Source organism: Heliconius melpomene, chromosome 19 (genome assembly GCF_056956725.1).
Source record: "Heliconius melpomene rosina isolate 202511_hmr_F chromosome 19, ASM5695672v1, whole genome shotgun sequence".
Taxonomy (NCBI): domain Eukaryota; kingdom Metazoa; phylum Arthropoda; class Insecta; order Lepidoptera; family Nymphalidae; genus Heliconius; species Heliconius melpomene.
This window is the reverse complement of record NC_140407.1, coordinates 4274184-4292224: the sequence shown is the minus strand read 5'-3', so window position 1 is coordinate 4292224 and position 18041 is coordinate 4274184. Positions and strand designations below refer to the sequence as shown.

The following is an 18041-nucleotide window of genomic DNA, read 5'->3' as shown; positions in this document are numbered from 1 at the left end:
ACCGACAACAAAAAAAAATTAGGACTCTATTATGTTTATAATGGTTTTTATATTTTTTTCGTGTATTATATTGGAAATACATTGAACTCTGGAAAACAAATGTTATTCGTGCTGAAATATTTTTAAGTAATACTTTCCAAATTTATTATAGACAGTGTTTCTTACACTAACTAACCATATTGATATTTCAAACTATGAAAACAATATAAAATAAGAATAACATGCTAAGTAAATAAAACAATAAAATAAATTAATTCTAAAGTCTACAATACTAAAGTTACTCTACGAAAAAGATATAACTTAAGTACATTGAGATTGAGCACAAACAAAATATAAAAATAACTATAAAAAAAAAGATCAAAATGCTTATAATCACTTTCGTAACATGCAAAGCTACTAGAACTCACTATTACACCCGAAGTTAAAAGTAATAATAATATATGTATATGAACTATAATAATAATATAATGAAGATAAAGTTATTTTTTAATACAGTTAGATAATTCTTATATAATTATTCTACAAGTAAGAAATATGATACAATATTTTTTGTCTATGCCAATAAGCTATGAAGAAATTAAACATTAAATTCATCAAATAATCATAATTCGCGATGGTTGTAGGTTCGATTGTCCTCCGAGCGAGTGAATTGTTTTCACTTCACCGCTCTATCAACAAGACAAAGCGTGTAGTTGATTTACTACTGACAAATGAAAATTATGGGAGGCTCTCTATGCCTATCTTTGTATATGCGGGATACCTAAGCATTTTTTTTCTAATCTTAATACCTATTTACATATTATTTTCTTAATAATATTTTATTTTGCTTTGCCTCGCCTCGCACGATAAAAATCTCTGATAAAATCTTAAGTCTTGACATCAGCAGCCAAAAAAGTGGACGAATACCAATTTTATTGATTGTTTTTGTATTGGAAAGGATACAATTCAAGGGTAGTTTTTGAGTTAGTTTTGATTATGGGATCGATTGAAGTAGTCGGTTTTTTTTGTTAAAAATTTAAATATGTTATTTTAACTAATAAAATATAATTCATCCTTTGAAATGATGCAAGAACTTTTAATGTCATTAAATATTACTGATTTTCTTAAATTATTATTATTATTTAAAAAAACCATTAAAAAAATTAATATCTAAGCAGTTGCATATTAAAACTAGCATATTAAAATAATTAAGAGACTTATCAAACATAACAAATTCTAAGCTTTGAAATACCCAACAAATAAAAAATCAGTTCGAACAATTAGTTCCTGAGATTAGCGCGTTCAACCAGACAAAGTCTTCAAGCTTAATATTATTAGCGTGGATAAACTATTACAAGCACTTTATATCCCTCATCTTATTGTATTACATTTAAACGTTATTTTCATTTTATTTATATTTTTTTCTTAAATCGCTACATTTTGGTAAATTAAAGGAATGAGCTGTAGGTTGGTTGAATTTGTTTCTTAATTCTTTAACATTCAATTGAATTTCATTATTACCGTTATGTCTAATTATACTTTCATTATTCTTAACGATACTTTTATTATTTTTAACTAAGCTTTCATTATTTCTAACTATTTGAACATTTGTAGTTGAAGAACTGGCTTTAACTATATTTAATTTATTTTCAATCTTTAATTTTGAATTTATAGGTTTATGTATATTTATACTTACATTTTTAGTTTTCGTTTGAAATTCATTGTTAGATATAATACTTAAAGGTTTTATATTAGAACGATTAATATATTCGTTAGTAGTAGATGCTAAGCCTGTATTTATTATTTCAATATTAACTTTCTTTTTACCGTCAGAATTAATATCATTTTTATTTCTTATATTTTTGACATCTATCATTTCATTGTTATCGGCTACTTTGATGTCATTTTTATTTATTTTTCTATGAAACCTCTTTATTTCGCGTTTATTTTCATTTTTGTTAAATAATTTTATAAACTTTTGATACCAACTGGTCTTATTTAGATTATTATTGCTTTTTATGCTTTCATAATCGTTTTCATGGTCGCATATATTGGCATAAATATTTTCATTTTCTTTGATTTCTGTAATACATTTCTTACAAACAGCTGGTTCTTTTGCATGTTTGTCTTTACGTTTAAAACTTATAAGTCTAATAAACGAACTTGTGGATGAAAATGAAGAAAATTTGCCAGTAAAGTAATTTTTGGATGGATTTACAGTAACTGTGTTGCTACTTTTAGTAATATTTTTTTTGAATAAGTGTGATACGTACGTTTTCCTTGGTTTCTTCCACCAAACGAGGACATTGTGCCGAGAGTAATACATTAGAAGTAGTATCAAAAGTATTGATGGTACGATGCCGAGGAATATGACGTACATTGCCACCATGAAATTTCTTTGAACTGTAAAGAATATTATATTTAAATTAACTAAGAAGAACTTCAGAAGTATAAAAAAACGTTTATTTATAATTATAGTTGAACATTGATAATATTTAAATGATAATATTTACTGTCTGTATACGCTATAGTTGTAGGTTCATTTATCTAAAATGTTTATTTAAAACATTTTTTTTTCTCTTACATGAAAACAAAATGCGGCAATGAGTTTGATTGAGTGATTGAGATCTCTTTAATGGTGGTAAGTCGAGCATAGAGTGCCACCTCGCCTGACTGATAATAACAATATATTAATTAGCAAACGTTAAATGAATGATATAGCGATTTTTAATAGAAAGATGGCGGTTTTGTTGTTCAGTTCTCTCTGCCAAATAAAACTTTATATATATATGTTTGATATTGACGATGTTGTAGATCAATCCGCCTACTCAGCTATGTTCAGAATACAGTGTGAATCTAATGGAAAGAGTTATGTTATATTTTATAATAATAAATAACTCACTACTGGAGTCTGAAGCTGGTCCCGAATCTACAGATCCGCCGGGACCCGGCAAAGCACACAATGGCGGAGCAAAACCCGCTTCACAATGACAATGACCTGCAAAAGTAATAAAATAATTTAAAAAACAAGCTTAAAACAGTATTTAATGGTTACTTTGGTTCTAACAGACGTTCACACTGCGAGAATATTGATATTTCTTCTGATCCGAACACGAGAGCTGATTTTAAAGTAAATCGGCCGAAAAGAAGTACATAAGTCAAAATACATAGATACATAGATTGAGTTCCTCAACCCGCAATGCCTTAAAAATTGGGGAACCGAATGTGGGAAATGGAAGGTCTTAACACTAGGCTCTCTCTGCTTACCCTGCTATATGCGGGATGGAGCGTGAAGCTAAAAAAAGTACTGTACCTTTGAAGTTAGATTGACAAATACAGGTAAAAGTAATCGAAGCGTGTTAAAAATAAAAAAATAATAGAAAAAAAATCTGGAAAAATTTATCTGCCACACCATATATTTGATTGTTTATAGGTAATTCGATCTCTGCTCATTTAGTTCCGGCACTCACCGAACATTGAGTGGCGCATGGAGACCATAATGTTTTAAGTTTATTAGGTTCCCTCATCCCTCCCTGCTATATGCGGGACATAGCGGGAAGTATATTTAAACCATTGTTGTAGTCAATAGTTACCTTCAGAATTACAAACACCATGTCCGGAACAATTGGACGGACACACTGACGTATCTTGTCTCGCTATTTGTTCTCTGAAAGCCGCTACTGACACACATCTTTGGTTTAAACACATCTGTTAAAATGAAAAAATAATAATATTAGAGTACGGTCCACGAATTAGGCCCCCCTGAACGCGACGGCATTCATGTCGTCATTAAAGTTTGTGTCGAAATGGTAAAAAAAAAGCCAAGTCTTCATTATTCATAGCAATAGAAGTTAATAATTAACGTACAAATAAAAAAAAATTGAATACAAAATTATTAACAAATTTAAACAATAAACAAAAATAATTTATAGTAATACTAATTATTTATATCACTTACCCTATCATCCCCACACTTGGCTCCGTCTGGCACCATGCCGGGGTCCACATCGGACAAGCCCAGGTCTATCATGGCTGTACGACAAGTTAGTATTGTGCCTGGAAATAACAACACATAATTTAAGAACTATTTATTCCACATTGCATCGGCTTCACGCTGTATCCCGTTCACAACAGGGTAGGCAGAGGGAACTAATGTAAACTAATATTAAGACACTCCATTGCCTACTTTCTGCCGAATTCTGAAGGCATTGCGTGTTAAGTGGCGGAACTCAACGCTGCGCTATGCCTCGATACCAGAGCGAAGAAATTGAAATATAAATTTAAATAAATATTTCATTTCCTCGGGTGGAGATCGAACCCCTGCCCCCTGCACGACTGGCCCGACTAAAATACATATATATTTATTATGTGAAAAATATGTGAAAATTGGTCAGTGTGTCGGTTCGGTTATATGAGGGATACAGCGTGAAAAAAAAACACCAGCAACAGGCAACACCAGCAACTTACCATTATTGTTAATAAATACAGCTTTTAAAACAGCTACTGATTCCATACCAAACTCTAAGCGTTCATTCAAATGTTTACATTGTAACAATCCACATAACGCGTCCTCTTTAGAACATTTGTAATAAACCGGTTGATCGCCCTTTTGATAGCCACAATTACCGTTTCTGCAAGAATCAGAAAAAAAATATTATTACTAAATATAAATTTTAATATTTTAAGATTTTTTATATTTAAAAAAAATATATTAATGAAAGACCTTTTTAAAAATAAGTTTTCTAGTTTTTTATGGTGTATAGTATTTTAAAAATGAAGCCCTTTCTAATGAAATTATGAGTATTAAATAATACTCCTGTTATGTGAGGAGTGCATAAATTTGTAATTCACCATTTTGCGGCAACCATTTTGTGTTAACAACAATATAGTTTATGTATAATTACATTGTTATCAGGTTAGATTTCTTCTACTTTCTCATATGGGGGCAAAAGCAAGTGCGAAACTTCAAGAAAAAGGATATATTTAACGATATATATTTACGTCATTGGATGCTGTGGTAAAATATCTGCAACGAGATCGTTATGCGTTCGATCCCAACTTGAGAAAAAAAATATTCGAAAACTTACGAGTCCCCCTTCAAATTTGACGACATATAGCATCTAGTGTCTGACATTTCGCCCGTAGAGCCCCATAGTAGTCGACACTGATCGGTGTGCGTACGACACGAGCCTGTTACGCAATATGCCTAGAAACAAATATTTAAGGTATAATTTACCAAAAAAAATTATTAATATTACAAATATGAAAGTTTGTGAGGATGGATGTTGTTAGAATTTCATGCAAAACCTTCAAAACAGGTTTAGACATAACTTTATAAAAATATTAGGCTACAATTTATGTAAACATTTAGTATAATTTGGCTATAATATAACAGCATATTTTAGCGTTGAAAGCTGTAGTTGGGTCTCTAGTAAGAAAATAACTTAAGATGTTTAGGAACCGATGTGGGCACGAAATCCTTTTGGGTCAATAACACTGTTTATATTTGAAATGTTATTTTAATTACCTATTAAAATCATTGTTAAATGTATCATATAATATTTTATAATATATTATTATAACAACTTTACCTCATCGTTAGAACACGGCGTAGCGTCCATCTTAAAAACATCTTTTGGACAAAACTCGGAATAACCGCTACAGTATTCGGGCAAATCGCATTCCTTATCTGCCGATCGACATACCGTACCCGCTGATTTTGGTCGACATGTCTGATAATACAAAAAAATAAAATTAAAACATAAAACTTTACCATTAAAGTAAAAAAAAAATGTTTAACTGATTCAAAGTGTAATAAATTTAATATGTATGTATCAAAATTATGCAATCATGTTTCAAAAGTAGTATATTTAAAAAAAAAATATTCACGTTTCTTTCCCGAATAGGAAACTTGAAGTTAAAGTCGAAGTAAAATTTAAGTAATTTTATTTAAAATCAAAAGTTACATCCTTCATTTCTTGATCGTCAAATAATCTACCACCAGTTCACTAAGGTTAATGCCACAGACCTGAGGAGGACCGGCGCAAGGACCTCAGTAGGACTTTTTTTAAATCAATTTTATAAGAATATAAAAAAGTAAAAAAAAAATTTTAAGTTAAACGGTTTTATATTGCAGATAAATGTACTAAAAGCTAAAAAATAATTTCATAGAAATTATGATTACTAAAATTTAATCGTGGGGCACGTCCAATATCTACAATTGAAAGACATAGCGTGAGACTTCACCCACCTAGTGGTAAGTAGCAAGTGTCGTGCCCCACGATTTTATTTTAGTAATCATAATTTCTATGAAATTATTTTTTAGCTTTTAGTACATTTATCTGCAATATAAAACCGTTTAACTTAAATTTTTTTTTTTACTTTTTTATTTTTAAGTTTTTAGTTTTTATTTCTCATGCTATTCAATTCGTTGAAATGAGGCTCGATGTCTCATTATTGCAAGGTTAATGGAGAATGTTACAATCGACCCCCCAGAGGTCCAATAGAGGAGCAAGGCTATGTACAACAAGATGTGCCTGAATCTTGAGGGGAAAACGCTAACGACATATCATTTTTATCCACCTAGTGCCATACAGTTCTCGGCGCGCTTTTACCTTTTACCTTGGGTGGTGTACCCCTAGCGACGTCTCATTTTTAGGCACCCTATAGCCACACAGTCCTCGACAGGATACCAGATCTTGACTTAGGTGGGAGATTCATATTGTAATTGTGTATAGTATACTGTATTATACTTACCAAGCCCTTTATTTTGATACCCATATTGATGGGATTGAAAACTACATTATCCGGGATTTTGTAGCAGTGGCCATCTTTGATTTTGATTTTGTATAGTGCCCTGAATTCTACTTGACAAGCCCTTTCATTTGATACCCATATTGATGGGATCGAAAAAAACTAACTTGTCCGCCATCTTGTAGCGGCGGCCATCTTGGATTTTGATTTTGTGTAGTCCACTGAATTCTACTTGACAAGCCCTTTCATTTGATACCCGTATTGATAGGATTGAAAAAAACTAACTTGTCCGCCATCTTGTAGTGTTGGCCATCTTGGATTTTGATTTTGTATAGTCCACTGAATTCTAATTGACAAGCCCTTTCATTTGATACCCATATTGATGGGATTGAAAAAAACTAAGTTGTCCGCCATCTTGTAGCGGCGGCCATCTTGGATTCACAATAATATTGAATATGGATAATTGTATTGTCACCAGAATCAAAGGCGTATACCAAATTTCAGATCAATCGGTTAACGGGAAGAGGGTTAAATTTCAATTACTAAATTTGACCCAAACAAACAAACGGGGTGAGTTAAATAAAACCGTTTAATATATATTATAATGAAAGCCCTGAAGTTAGTCACACAGCCACCTATATGGTTGTGCAGATTAGATTTTAGAATTTTTCCAACTCTAAAATCTAATCTGCATCTGCTATAGGTGGCTGTCTTCTTTGTTCCCTACGGGAGAATGTGCAAAAATATGGGGCGGCCACGATTCTCACCAGCGGGTCGCAGCACTCGCCGGCAGCACAGGTGGCGTTCGCGCGCAGCAGGCAGGCGCGCGGGCTGCAGCACGCGGCGCACGCGGCGCTGGGCGCCGTGCCACAGTCGCACTGCTCGCCTGGTTCTATGAACCCGTTGCCGCAGGTCGGGGATTCGAATAGGCGTTTTGGTTTGTTTCTGTTTGTACGTTGAGTTATTTTTAGTTATAAGTATAATAATTTATTTTTTGTTGCAAACTAAAGTTCTTATAATGTAATGCTCTATAAATTAATAAATCCCCAAAACATACCTCAAACAATAGTCCATGCCCTTTTCAAACGATAAAGCCAAAGATCGCAAACTACAAGAGGACCAATGCGTAGGAGTCACTGACGTACTAGACGGACTCATAATACATTTCTCATCCGGGCACTGGCAGTCTGTTTCAGTGTCGTGTTCCATACCGAAGTTGTGGCCCATCTCGTGAGCTATAGTTGTGGCCACTAAGCCTATGACTTCAGAATGATTTGTTGCTACGCCACCAGAAAATTGGTACGTGCAAATTGGGCCTTTGAGTGCTTTACCTACGACGCCGTCGTTAAATTTTTGACGTCTGTACAGAAATTATATAGGTGGAATTAAATAATAACTCACAACTAATTGAGTTAAATTAATTTTTCTATTAATATGTACATTAATTAACATTGTATAATTTTATATAAAAGCAATAAGTAAAAAAGGCCGGAGGGTTGCTAATGTCGTATATTTTTTTGTCAATTTATGTAAATAAATATACTCAAATCTATTTGTACATATAAATAAAAAATAAAATAATACTCACGTCAACAAATGCGCATTATCATTAGGTATATCATGTACAAGTCTATTTCGTCTATAATGAAGGAAGTGAGTTAGAGTTTTATCCCCATTCTCTTCTAACTGTATTTCATCTCTTTCACTCCATACTACAACACCTACGAGTGCTATAAAAATGTTCAATGGGGCATATACCTTAAAGGAAAAAATTGATAAGATTATTATTTATTATTAATTATATGCATACTTAAAGTTATATGTAAAAATAAATCAGCTTCACGCTGTATCCCGCATACACCAGGATAGGCAGAGGTAACATAGTGTTAAGACACTTCGCTCCCCACTTTCTGCCGAATTCTGGAGACATTGCGTGTCGAGTGGCAGAACCCAACGCCGTGCTTTGCCTCGACACCAGAGCGAAGAAATGAAAATATAAACGTAAATAAATATTTCACTTCCTAATCCGTCAAAATGGTCTTATATGTATATACTTACAGAATTAATAATATTAGCCACATCTTTAAGTTGTCTGTGAACTGTAGTAAGGCTTTCACCATTAGCTCTATATTCCCGATTATCCGCAACCAATACGAGCTCAACGTAACGCGACAGCTTATTGGCATTAAACGGTCCCCGCAATTCTGTTTCATCGTAGGCATCCCTTTTGTACTGAAATAGAAATGTTTTACAATGAATAATTGAAGAAATGCAGGAAAACCTTAGATAGTGTTCATTATTTATTTTTGTCGACAAATTTCTATAAATAATTACAAACCAGTGGCAAATTCTGATAATGTTCGAAATATTGTTTTATTTATATTGAATTTTTTGAACTGTAAGTCACTTAAGAAATATACCAAAATAAGTTAACATTTCTACCGTGGAAGACAAATAGCTGTTCGGGTATTTTTTAAAGCCAAATTAATCACTCCATTTCTTAAAGATCTTCAAAAAAAAAATTGTCAAGTACTGAGACGCTAGTACAATTTCTTACCTCATTAGCTATAATAAACCTGTTTTTGGAAGTAACATAAAAATAAAACAAAACTTAGTTAATACTATCATAAATAAACTATAATTTAACATATTGATAGCATTTATTACCATACCCGACTGATTCTACTATTCTCTCTGTTTTTCTCCGCTTTATATTTTTTCATGAGATCTGGATCATAGGCTGTATTATTCGTGACTCCTCCCACGTAACCACAATGCAATTCATTATTTAAATCCGAGTGTTCATAAATGTAATGTTTCGTATCTATTTCGTTGCCTGAAACAGATTTTATCAATTATATTTTTGTTTTCTTTTTTTTATTTTCCCGCTGTAACCCGCATATAGCAGGCAGAGGGAACCTAGCATTGAGAGACTCCGTTTGGTACCTTACAACGAGATTTTGAAACAAGTGGCGGTACTCAACGCCATGTTTTGTCTTGTTAGCAACGGAAGAAAATTAAAATATAAAATAATCCCTGGAGTGGGTATCGAACCCATAACCGTCCTTTTTATATACACACACGCTGTGTCAGTAGGTACACCACGACGGCTTCAAGGAACAAATAAACAATAATGGGGTTCAATAGAAAAATTTTACGACTTATGCTGACTATTCATATATGCTTTAAAAGTTTCTTATTAGTTTAACAAACTATTTTACCTTCAGCGGGCTCTATATATCGCATTTGCTTGCCGTCGTGTATGATGCCTCTAACGCCGTGGCAGGTCGACAGCGCCGCCCACGAGCTCTCCTTGCCTCTCACCTTACCGGAGTACTGACATATGTCTAACTCCTAGAATAAAAGAAATTATTTTTTTAAACTTCATGTTTTATTCTGGTTAGTACCTAGTGCTAAGGTACTCCGAAGTGGGCATCGAACCCACAATCATCTACACTATAATATAAAAATAAGTTTAAGCGGGCGGGCGAAGCCGCAAGTGGGTCCACAGTATTTTGAATAACCATAATTAACTTTTTTGGTAATTTAACGTCACTAAACTATGTTTATATAAATAAATCATTGTTCATGCCATATTAGAATTTTATAAAATTAAATAATTCCAAAAGCAACTTTTAGTCCACAATCTACTATAACTACTTCTACTATAATAAAGCATTTTCAACTGCGTCACGATGTTTTATTTGTATTTGGCTTGGACTCAAATTGGATATTACTAAGGTTGAGCGACATTCATGGTTAAACTCGTGTCCTCGTTCTGAACTCCCATATAAAGTTGCACTAGCAGCAGACTTATTGAATAATTGCAAGGTTTTCTAACCTATATGCAAAGTAAGATTGAAATTTTTACATTTGTACTATACAGTTTTCACTAATTATAATAAAGAGAGGAAGATAATGGCATACAAGTATTAGACATATGAGATTAAAGAGGATGTACCTACAATTGTATATTATCTCAAGATAATGATTATAGTACCCGTTATGTGATTCATAGATGTGCAATGCATTCAATAAAAGCAAGCTAACATTGTACCTTGGGGCGAAAATATCATTTATTTAGCCTCATGCTGTACCTATCCTGCAGGGTGACCCGACACCGACACCGATCCGGTGAAAACGTAGTGTTAAATATTTCGTTTTTCACTTTTAGCCGAATTCGGCACATTACGTTTTGAGTGGCATTACTCAATGCCGAATTTTGTCTTCCCAGAGCGTGAAATCGAAAATAAATCATTTGCCCGAGTGACAATCGAATCCACGACCATCGCGATTACACTCGGGTGCTGTTCCATTGCAGTTGAAACTTGTTGAATAGTCTGGCTGCATATTTTATTGCTTTAATGTTATTAAACCGGACAGAAAATTGTTAAGCGAGTGCAAAGAATTAAAAGGAAAATAACCCACCTCAACAGTAGGTTTATGTAGTATAGTCTGTCCATCCTTCTGATAGCTGAGGACATGGTCTCCGGCTACCAGGTCGGTGTTTAATCGCAGGTCCAGCACATGCGGCTCTCCGTCTATGTCTATCGTCATCGTCACCTCTGGATGATGCAAACCATCCTGGAATTAGAAACACATAGATATACATTTTTTAAAGCTTCACACTTTCTCGCATATGGCAATATAATTATGTAGAATTGGTAACGACAAGACATTCCGTTCCCAACTTTCTATTATAGACTCGGAACTAAAAAACTAAATGAGCATTAAACTTTTTCCAAGTACATATATACAAACTAAATTTAAATTTATTTTTAAATTATCCCAGAAATAACACCATAGAAAAGAAAGAAACATTAAAAAAAAATAGTAAAAGCGTAATAAGTTTAAAGCACATAATAATAAAGTATTAGCTCAGCTTCCTGTAACAATTTCCCATGTTATGACGTTGGTATTACCACCGCCGGTATACAGTCGACACCATAATTATTTGAATTGCTCTTAGAAATGTTTCCGAAGCATTATATGAACGAGAAAATTATAGAAAAAATTGTTTAGTTTCATACTCTAAAAATTTTTTTTTGTTTCATTCTCTTCCCCGCAAATAGCAAGATAGGCACAGGAGACCTAGTGTCAAATCGTTTGGTTTTCCTGCTGCACAATTTCGTGATATTGCGTGTTGAAAAGCCGAATTAAATCGTATTTTTTATATGTCCAGAGGTTGGAAATGATAATAAGTTATTCCCCAAAGTGAGGAACAAACCTACAACCATTGCGTTTACAATCGCTGTTCCACAGCGTCGGATCTTCAAAGTAGTAGTTACTTTGAAAGACGATAGTAGGATCGATTCTCACTCGGGGAGAATAAATTATTAAATTTAATTTTTCATTTCCTCGCCCTAGTAACAAGACAAAGCGGGACGTTCAGTGGCGGAACTCAACGCCCCGCAACGCAACGCCTCAAGAATACTTTATGCAGTACCTACGTAAAAAAAAGGAAAGTGTTGACTACTAAGAACGACGCCTAGCTAAGTAGCTATATTAATATTTATTGATGGCAACACTAAAGAATATATCTAATACGTATTTCCAATCACGTATAACGTTTTTTAACCGTGAACTTAACCACAAGCGCGACTCGCGATTAGAATGTGTCATACATGAGCAAAACACTTCCGCATTGTACAAATATCTACGGGTGAATATTAGAATATTTATCCAAACGAATAGAATAGGAAATAATTTATTATAATATTTTTAATATTGATGCAATATATAAAAGGGGAAGTTCCCACCGACTGACGTACAGACGCACGCATAGCCGTAACCGCTGATGGTAGAAACGTGAAATGTGGACAGATGTTTTTTTTAATAATTATTCAAAGGTAAACGCGGGAACTGTAGATTCCGGTTAAATATTAAATATTTTTTATTTCCTAGCTTTGGTAACAAAGGGCAAGGTGCGGCGTTGAGTTCCGCTCCTCAACAAATGCGTGGAGAACGGAATGTCTTAATATTAGGTTCCCTCTACTTACCCTGCTATAAGCGGGATACAGTGCAAAGGTAAAATAAATCAAGAAATATTATTTACTTTAACAGTTCAACCACGCATATTCCTGATACCACAACTTGCTATATAAGTAAAAGGAATGAAGCTGGGATGCGTTTGATATAGGCAACTTGTAACTTGTGTTATTGACCATTCCTTTTAGGGAAACCTGGTGAGCACGAATATAGTGGAAATAACGTAACATTTATAATGAGATAAAACTTGTTGACTATGGCCAATACTGATTTATAGTGTAATTTAATAAACATTATTTTTGTTGTATCCTGCATATAGCGAAGTAGGCAGAGAGAACCTGGTGTGAAGACAATTCGTTCTTCACCTTCCGCTCATCATCAGACATTGGTTGGAAATTAGTGGCGAAACTCAAGCCACGCTTCCTCTCTTCACTGCGCCTAAATAAGAATAATTTATTTCTCCCAATCACATGCAATATCTTGAAAATATTGCTATGAGATTGTCTTAATAATTATTCTCTCTGTCTAATCTGCTATGTTATCTATATATATAAAAGGACTTGTCCTCACTGACTGAGGTAAGACGCACGCACAGCCATAACCGCTGTGTGTAATGTTAAATTTGGACAAAAGTTTACTTTCATAATCTGGACATCCACTACGAAGGGATTTTGAAAAATTTTAACCTTAAAGGGGTGAAATAGGGGTTCAAAGTTTGTATGGAAAAAAAATTAAATCGGCACCGATTTTTATAAAATTTGAAATTTAGATTTTTAAAAGTATTTAATTGAACACGTGTTTCATCGTTTTCTAGAATTCTCCCCATAAGGGTGCAAATAAGGGGTTGAAAGTTTGTATAGGTTTTTTTTAAATCGCCACAAATTTTTATAAAATTTGAAATTCAGACTCTAAAACGTATATAGTTAAACACATGTTTCATGGGTTATTAGAATTTACCCTTAAATACGCAAGCGAAGCTGCGCGCGTCCGCTAGTATTCATATAAATATGATGAGATTATTTTAATTTTATTCTTTCCTTCCAGCTTCATATCAATAAAAGCCTTGTTTCTTTCTTCATTGCAATAACTATATGAGACGACCATGACTCACGGTGCCACCACCATCGCCCGAGATACCTAATACATATTTCGTTTCAGAATCCCCAACGGTTGTAAAACAAATTAAATATGCTATTGTTCCATTAAAGGATTCATTGTAAAAGGGACGCAGCATCCATTGTTGAGATTTTATTTACATCTTTTCTTAGTTTTCGTGTAACGCTTTTTGTATTGTTGCGTTTTCATATTAAAAAAAAAGGTTTTAAACGTTGGAAGGCATATAATCAGTTAATAGATTTGGCATATCAGGTTCATAAAAAAACATATTTGGCCTAATTATTTTTTTTGCCATCCGTAAGTTTTTTGCTGTTTTCTTGGCACAGTGACAAGCGACAGTACCCTACCCTGCTATATGAGGGATACAGCCCGAAGCTAAAGGATGCCTTGAATTGGTGACATAATGTTTTGATATCGCACTTTCTCGTACCAGAGCATGGAAATGAAAATAATTTTAAATATCATTCCTGGTAATAGTAAGCTGTTCCACTGCGTCCTAATTGAACAATTTATAAGTAAAGACGAAAAATATAGTGATTAATCACTAAACTATACAAAAGTACAACACTAACGTACTTATATATAACTTTTCACACGGCAACGTTACGGTACAACTCTCATTAACAGCAAAATACCGATAAGAAGTGTTACAATTGCGATCGAACAATTTCTTAATAATACACGTGAAAGGTACTTACTTGGTGATATCTTTTTGCTTATAGAAATAGAATGAATTGTTTCCTATAACGTGACGTGTTGAACGTGACTAGTATGAACTACTTACACCAAGCTTATCTTAAAACAATTTTTAATATATGTATTTCTTGCGTAAAAGTTAGGTTAGTAATAAATGATTTTTTCTCTAGGTACTATTTGGTAAAAACTTCTAGTTCTTATCTCTCTCTACCTTTTTTTAACTATACTTATTTTAAATATAATTCAATGGTCACTGAAGCTTATCACATTGTATATATTAAAACCGCTGAATTAGGACTTCTCGTATAAATGCCCAAATGCCCAATACCAGCGACTGCCAAATTTCTGTTTATTAGCTCCATAACACCTCACCATCCACCTCTCTCTCTCATAACACCTCTCCATGACATCTGTCAAATTTAATTTCAATTAGAATAATATAATTACTCAAAAATCGAATAAAATAATACTAGTTTTTACCTGCGACCCGCGTGGCCAAATGAAAATAACTAAGAGTCATGTATGCCATATGACACATTATAATTGCTCGAGAGAACACTAACATGTAACTACGGTGGGTTCCATCGAAACAATAAACGAGATGAAATACAGCCTTTATCCGTTCTTGTAATAGATGTAGGATAAATACCTGTAGTTCTTGAGATAACAGCATTCAACCAAACAAACTCTTCAGCCTTAATAATATTAGTACACCTACATATATAGTATAGATTTAACGTTACTTTCAATGTCCTACACAGAAATAGCCCTATTGATTGTCAACATCCGGCAGGGTCTCAATGAGATATTCTAACGTTTACTTTGCTCCTTATCTATAGATATCGTATGCATTAAGATTTAGAATTATTGTAAATTATTTCTGCTATATTAAAATTATACTCATATTATACTTAACTTTTATAACATGGTAAAGCACAACACTCATAAAATAAATGATATAAAACAAAAAAATATATATTTAGGATGTATGGAAAATATAAGGCTACCTGTAATCTTTGTAATATAATCTTCCTTCCTTATCATTTCATAATACCTACCCCTATTATCATAAACATAATGTTAACAAAATCTATAGAGTACTTTCACTTCTCTTTTAATTATAACCAAGCGCAATCCATAGTTGTGGACAAGAAGCCCAGTGACACTTTTTGGTCTTCATTAACCTGACAATACAACCTAACTAATAATTAACGTGGAGCTTGAGAGTAACCATTTTTACGAGAAAGCAAAATTGCGTCATAATTGAGTTACATCCCGACTCGCACTTGGCCGATACAAGATGCCTGAGTCCACAAACTTTTTAAAAACCTAGACGTCTCTACCAACATTATTCAAGTAAGCAAAGAGTTCCTTTCTTACATATTAGCAGGAATCGAACTCGTTACCTGTTACATTGAACTCCTTGAAATGCTAACTCTTTATCCAAATATTTTACTTACGCTTAATACATAGCGCAGCACAAGAGTGTGACTGTAACGCGACGGTTGTGGGTTCGATTCCCACTCGAGGAAGTGAAATATTTATTTACGTTTATATTTCAATTTCTTCGCTCTGGTGTCGAGGCAAAGCGCGGCGTTTAGTTCTGCCACTCAACAAGCAATGCCTCCAGAAATTGGCAGAAAGTGGGGAACGGAGTGTCTTATACCAGGTTCCCTCTGCCTACCCTGCTGTGTGCGGGATACAGCGTGAAGCTGACATAATACATAATATCAATGGCATTGTACGGATGATTACAACATCTTGTTTTGTAAGGCTAGACGAATGCTCTATAAAAATTAATACTAAAATTAGACTTGGCATAATGTTAAGTAATGTTTAAGGTCGCTGTAAACGTCCGGTGGCCGCTCTAATTGTTTTATTTTTTTTTTTTTATTTTTCTGTTATTCTTTTAAGTAGGTAAGCATGAATATTAGGGTATTCGCGAAAACACAAAAGCGAAGTTACAAAATTAGACAACCGATTAACTGACGGATGTTATAGTATTTTTATACGTACGTACGCAACAGGGTAGGCAGAGGGAACCTAGTGTTAAAACACTTATTTTTTTATACGTACGTCCTAGTAAAAAGTTGATTTATCTGGGTGTTATATTTATTTATAAATAGAAAAACAACTTGAGATAGGGTCAAACCTCCGGCTAAGAGGTATAATATCAGGACATTAGTATTGATTACCTTTCACCTATAGAAGGCCTCTTTTATATTTATAACTCTACAATTTACAACATAAAAGGTTTTATAACTTCTATAGACACATTCAAATATGTAAACATACAATTCAAATATGTAATTATACATTATAGATTTACTATGTTAAGGCTTCATCACCCTCACATATCTTGAGAAATATGGACTGGGTCTAGTGAAATATGCGTCGCTTTTCATAAACCTACACCCAGGATAAACTAAAGCGGAAATTAACGATGCGTTCTGTGTACCACAGCGGAGAAATAAAAATATTTACTTCTTCCAGGAATCGAACCCAAAACTATCGCATTTACTGTCAAAACCCAAGGACCACGGTACGGTGGCCTCAAAAAAAAAATATTTAAAAAAATATATAAAATAATCGCAATAATTATAAAATAATTACGTAATAAAATTTATTAACACTTAAAAATATTATATAAACGGTGGTAATATAAAATTTCTAAGTATATGTATATCATATTTAAATAATATTATGAGTATTATTATCAGTTATATCATATAATTTTACATAAATATATCGTTTTACTGCTTGATGTATTTCGAATTTAGGTCAACTTTACCCAATTGTATTTAAAATATGCTTATTATAAACATAAGAAATTATTTAAACAACTTCAATGCTGTTGTGACACTATCTGGGTACATTTTTCAACTTCTGGTATTCACAAATTCAAATTAAAATAAAAAAAATCACGCTGTATCCCGCACACAGCAGGGTAGGCAGAGGGAACCTAGTGTTAAGACACTTCGTTCCCCACTTTCAGCCGATTTCTGGAGGCTGTTGAATGGCAGAACTCAACGCCGCAAATAAAGTACATTCTCAGATTAAATGAAAAAAAAATTACCGTATGTCTTGTAGTAGAGATCTCCCTTTTCGTTCTCGCATGATGGACGGTGGGTTGCACGAGTCTAAATCGACTGAATTCATTTGCGGGACTACCTAAAACAATAGAAATTCAAAAATTATTTTTGATAGTAAGGCTCTATCATAAAAAAAAATCTTAAGCAAATATGACAAAAATCTATATTAAGTAGGTAGTACAATAAAAACATTTTTACTATAAAATATAACCGATTATAAATTAAGGATATTTAACAGTATAAAAAAATCCACTCATGAACAAAATATTTGAAAACCTTATTAACTTGTTTACACTGTATTTTATATTTAAAAAAAAAATTTTTATTTTTTTGCAATAATTGTACTTTTTTTAGTTTCTAGCTTCTTTTTTACACTATATCCCGCACACAGCAGGCTAAGCGGACCTGGGAACCTAG

General features: G+C 33.2%; 1 protein-coding gene across 1 annotated transcript in view; it reads right to left on the bottom strand.

The window, feature by feature from the left end:
- The window catches only part of LOC146528414 (uncharacterized), a 65721-nt gene that overhangs the window by 6264 nt on the left and 41416 nt on the right, over positions 1-18041 (bottom strand). The window contains exons 2-16 of the mRNA XM_085203033.1: positions 17609-17703; positions 11161-11316; positions 9954-10086; positions 9405-9568; positions 8791-8964; positions 8321-8490; positions 7790-8092; positions 7500-7677; positions 5571-5711; positions 5067-5185; positions 4447-4610; positions 3938-4035; positions 3573-3687; positions 2882-2977; positions 2253-2382 (exon numbers count right to left, since the gene is read on the bottom strand). Coding sequence (XP_085059159.1) covers positions 2253-2382; positions 2882-2977; positions 3573-3687; positions 3938-4035; positions 4447-4610; positions 5067-5185; positions 5571-5711; positions 7500-7677; positions 7790-8092; positions 8321-8490; positions 8791-8964; positions 9405-9568; positions 9954-10086; positions 11161-11316; positions 17609-17703 — 2236 coding nt within the window. The remainder of the gene's footprint in view (positions 1-2252; positions 2383-2881; positions 2978-3572; positions 3688-3937; positions 4036-4446; positions 4611-5066; positions 5186-5570; positions 5712-7499; positions 7678-7789; positions 8093-8320; positions 8491-8790; positions 8965-9404; positions 9569-9953; positions 10087-11160; positions 11317-17608; positions 17704-18041) is intronic.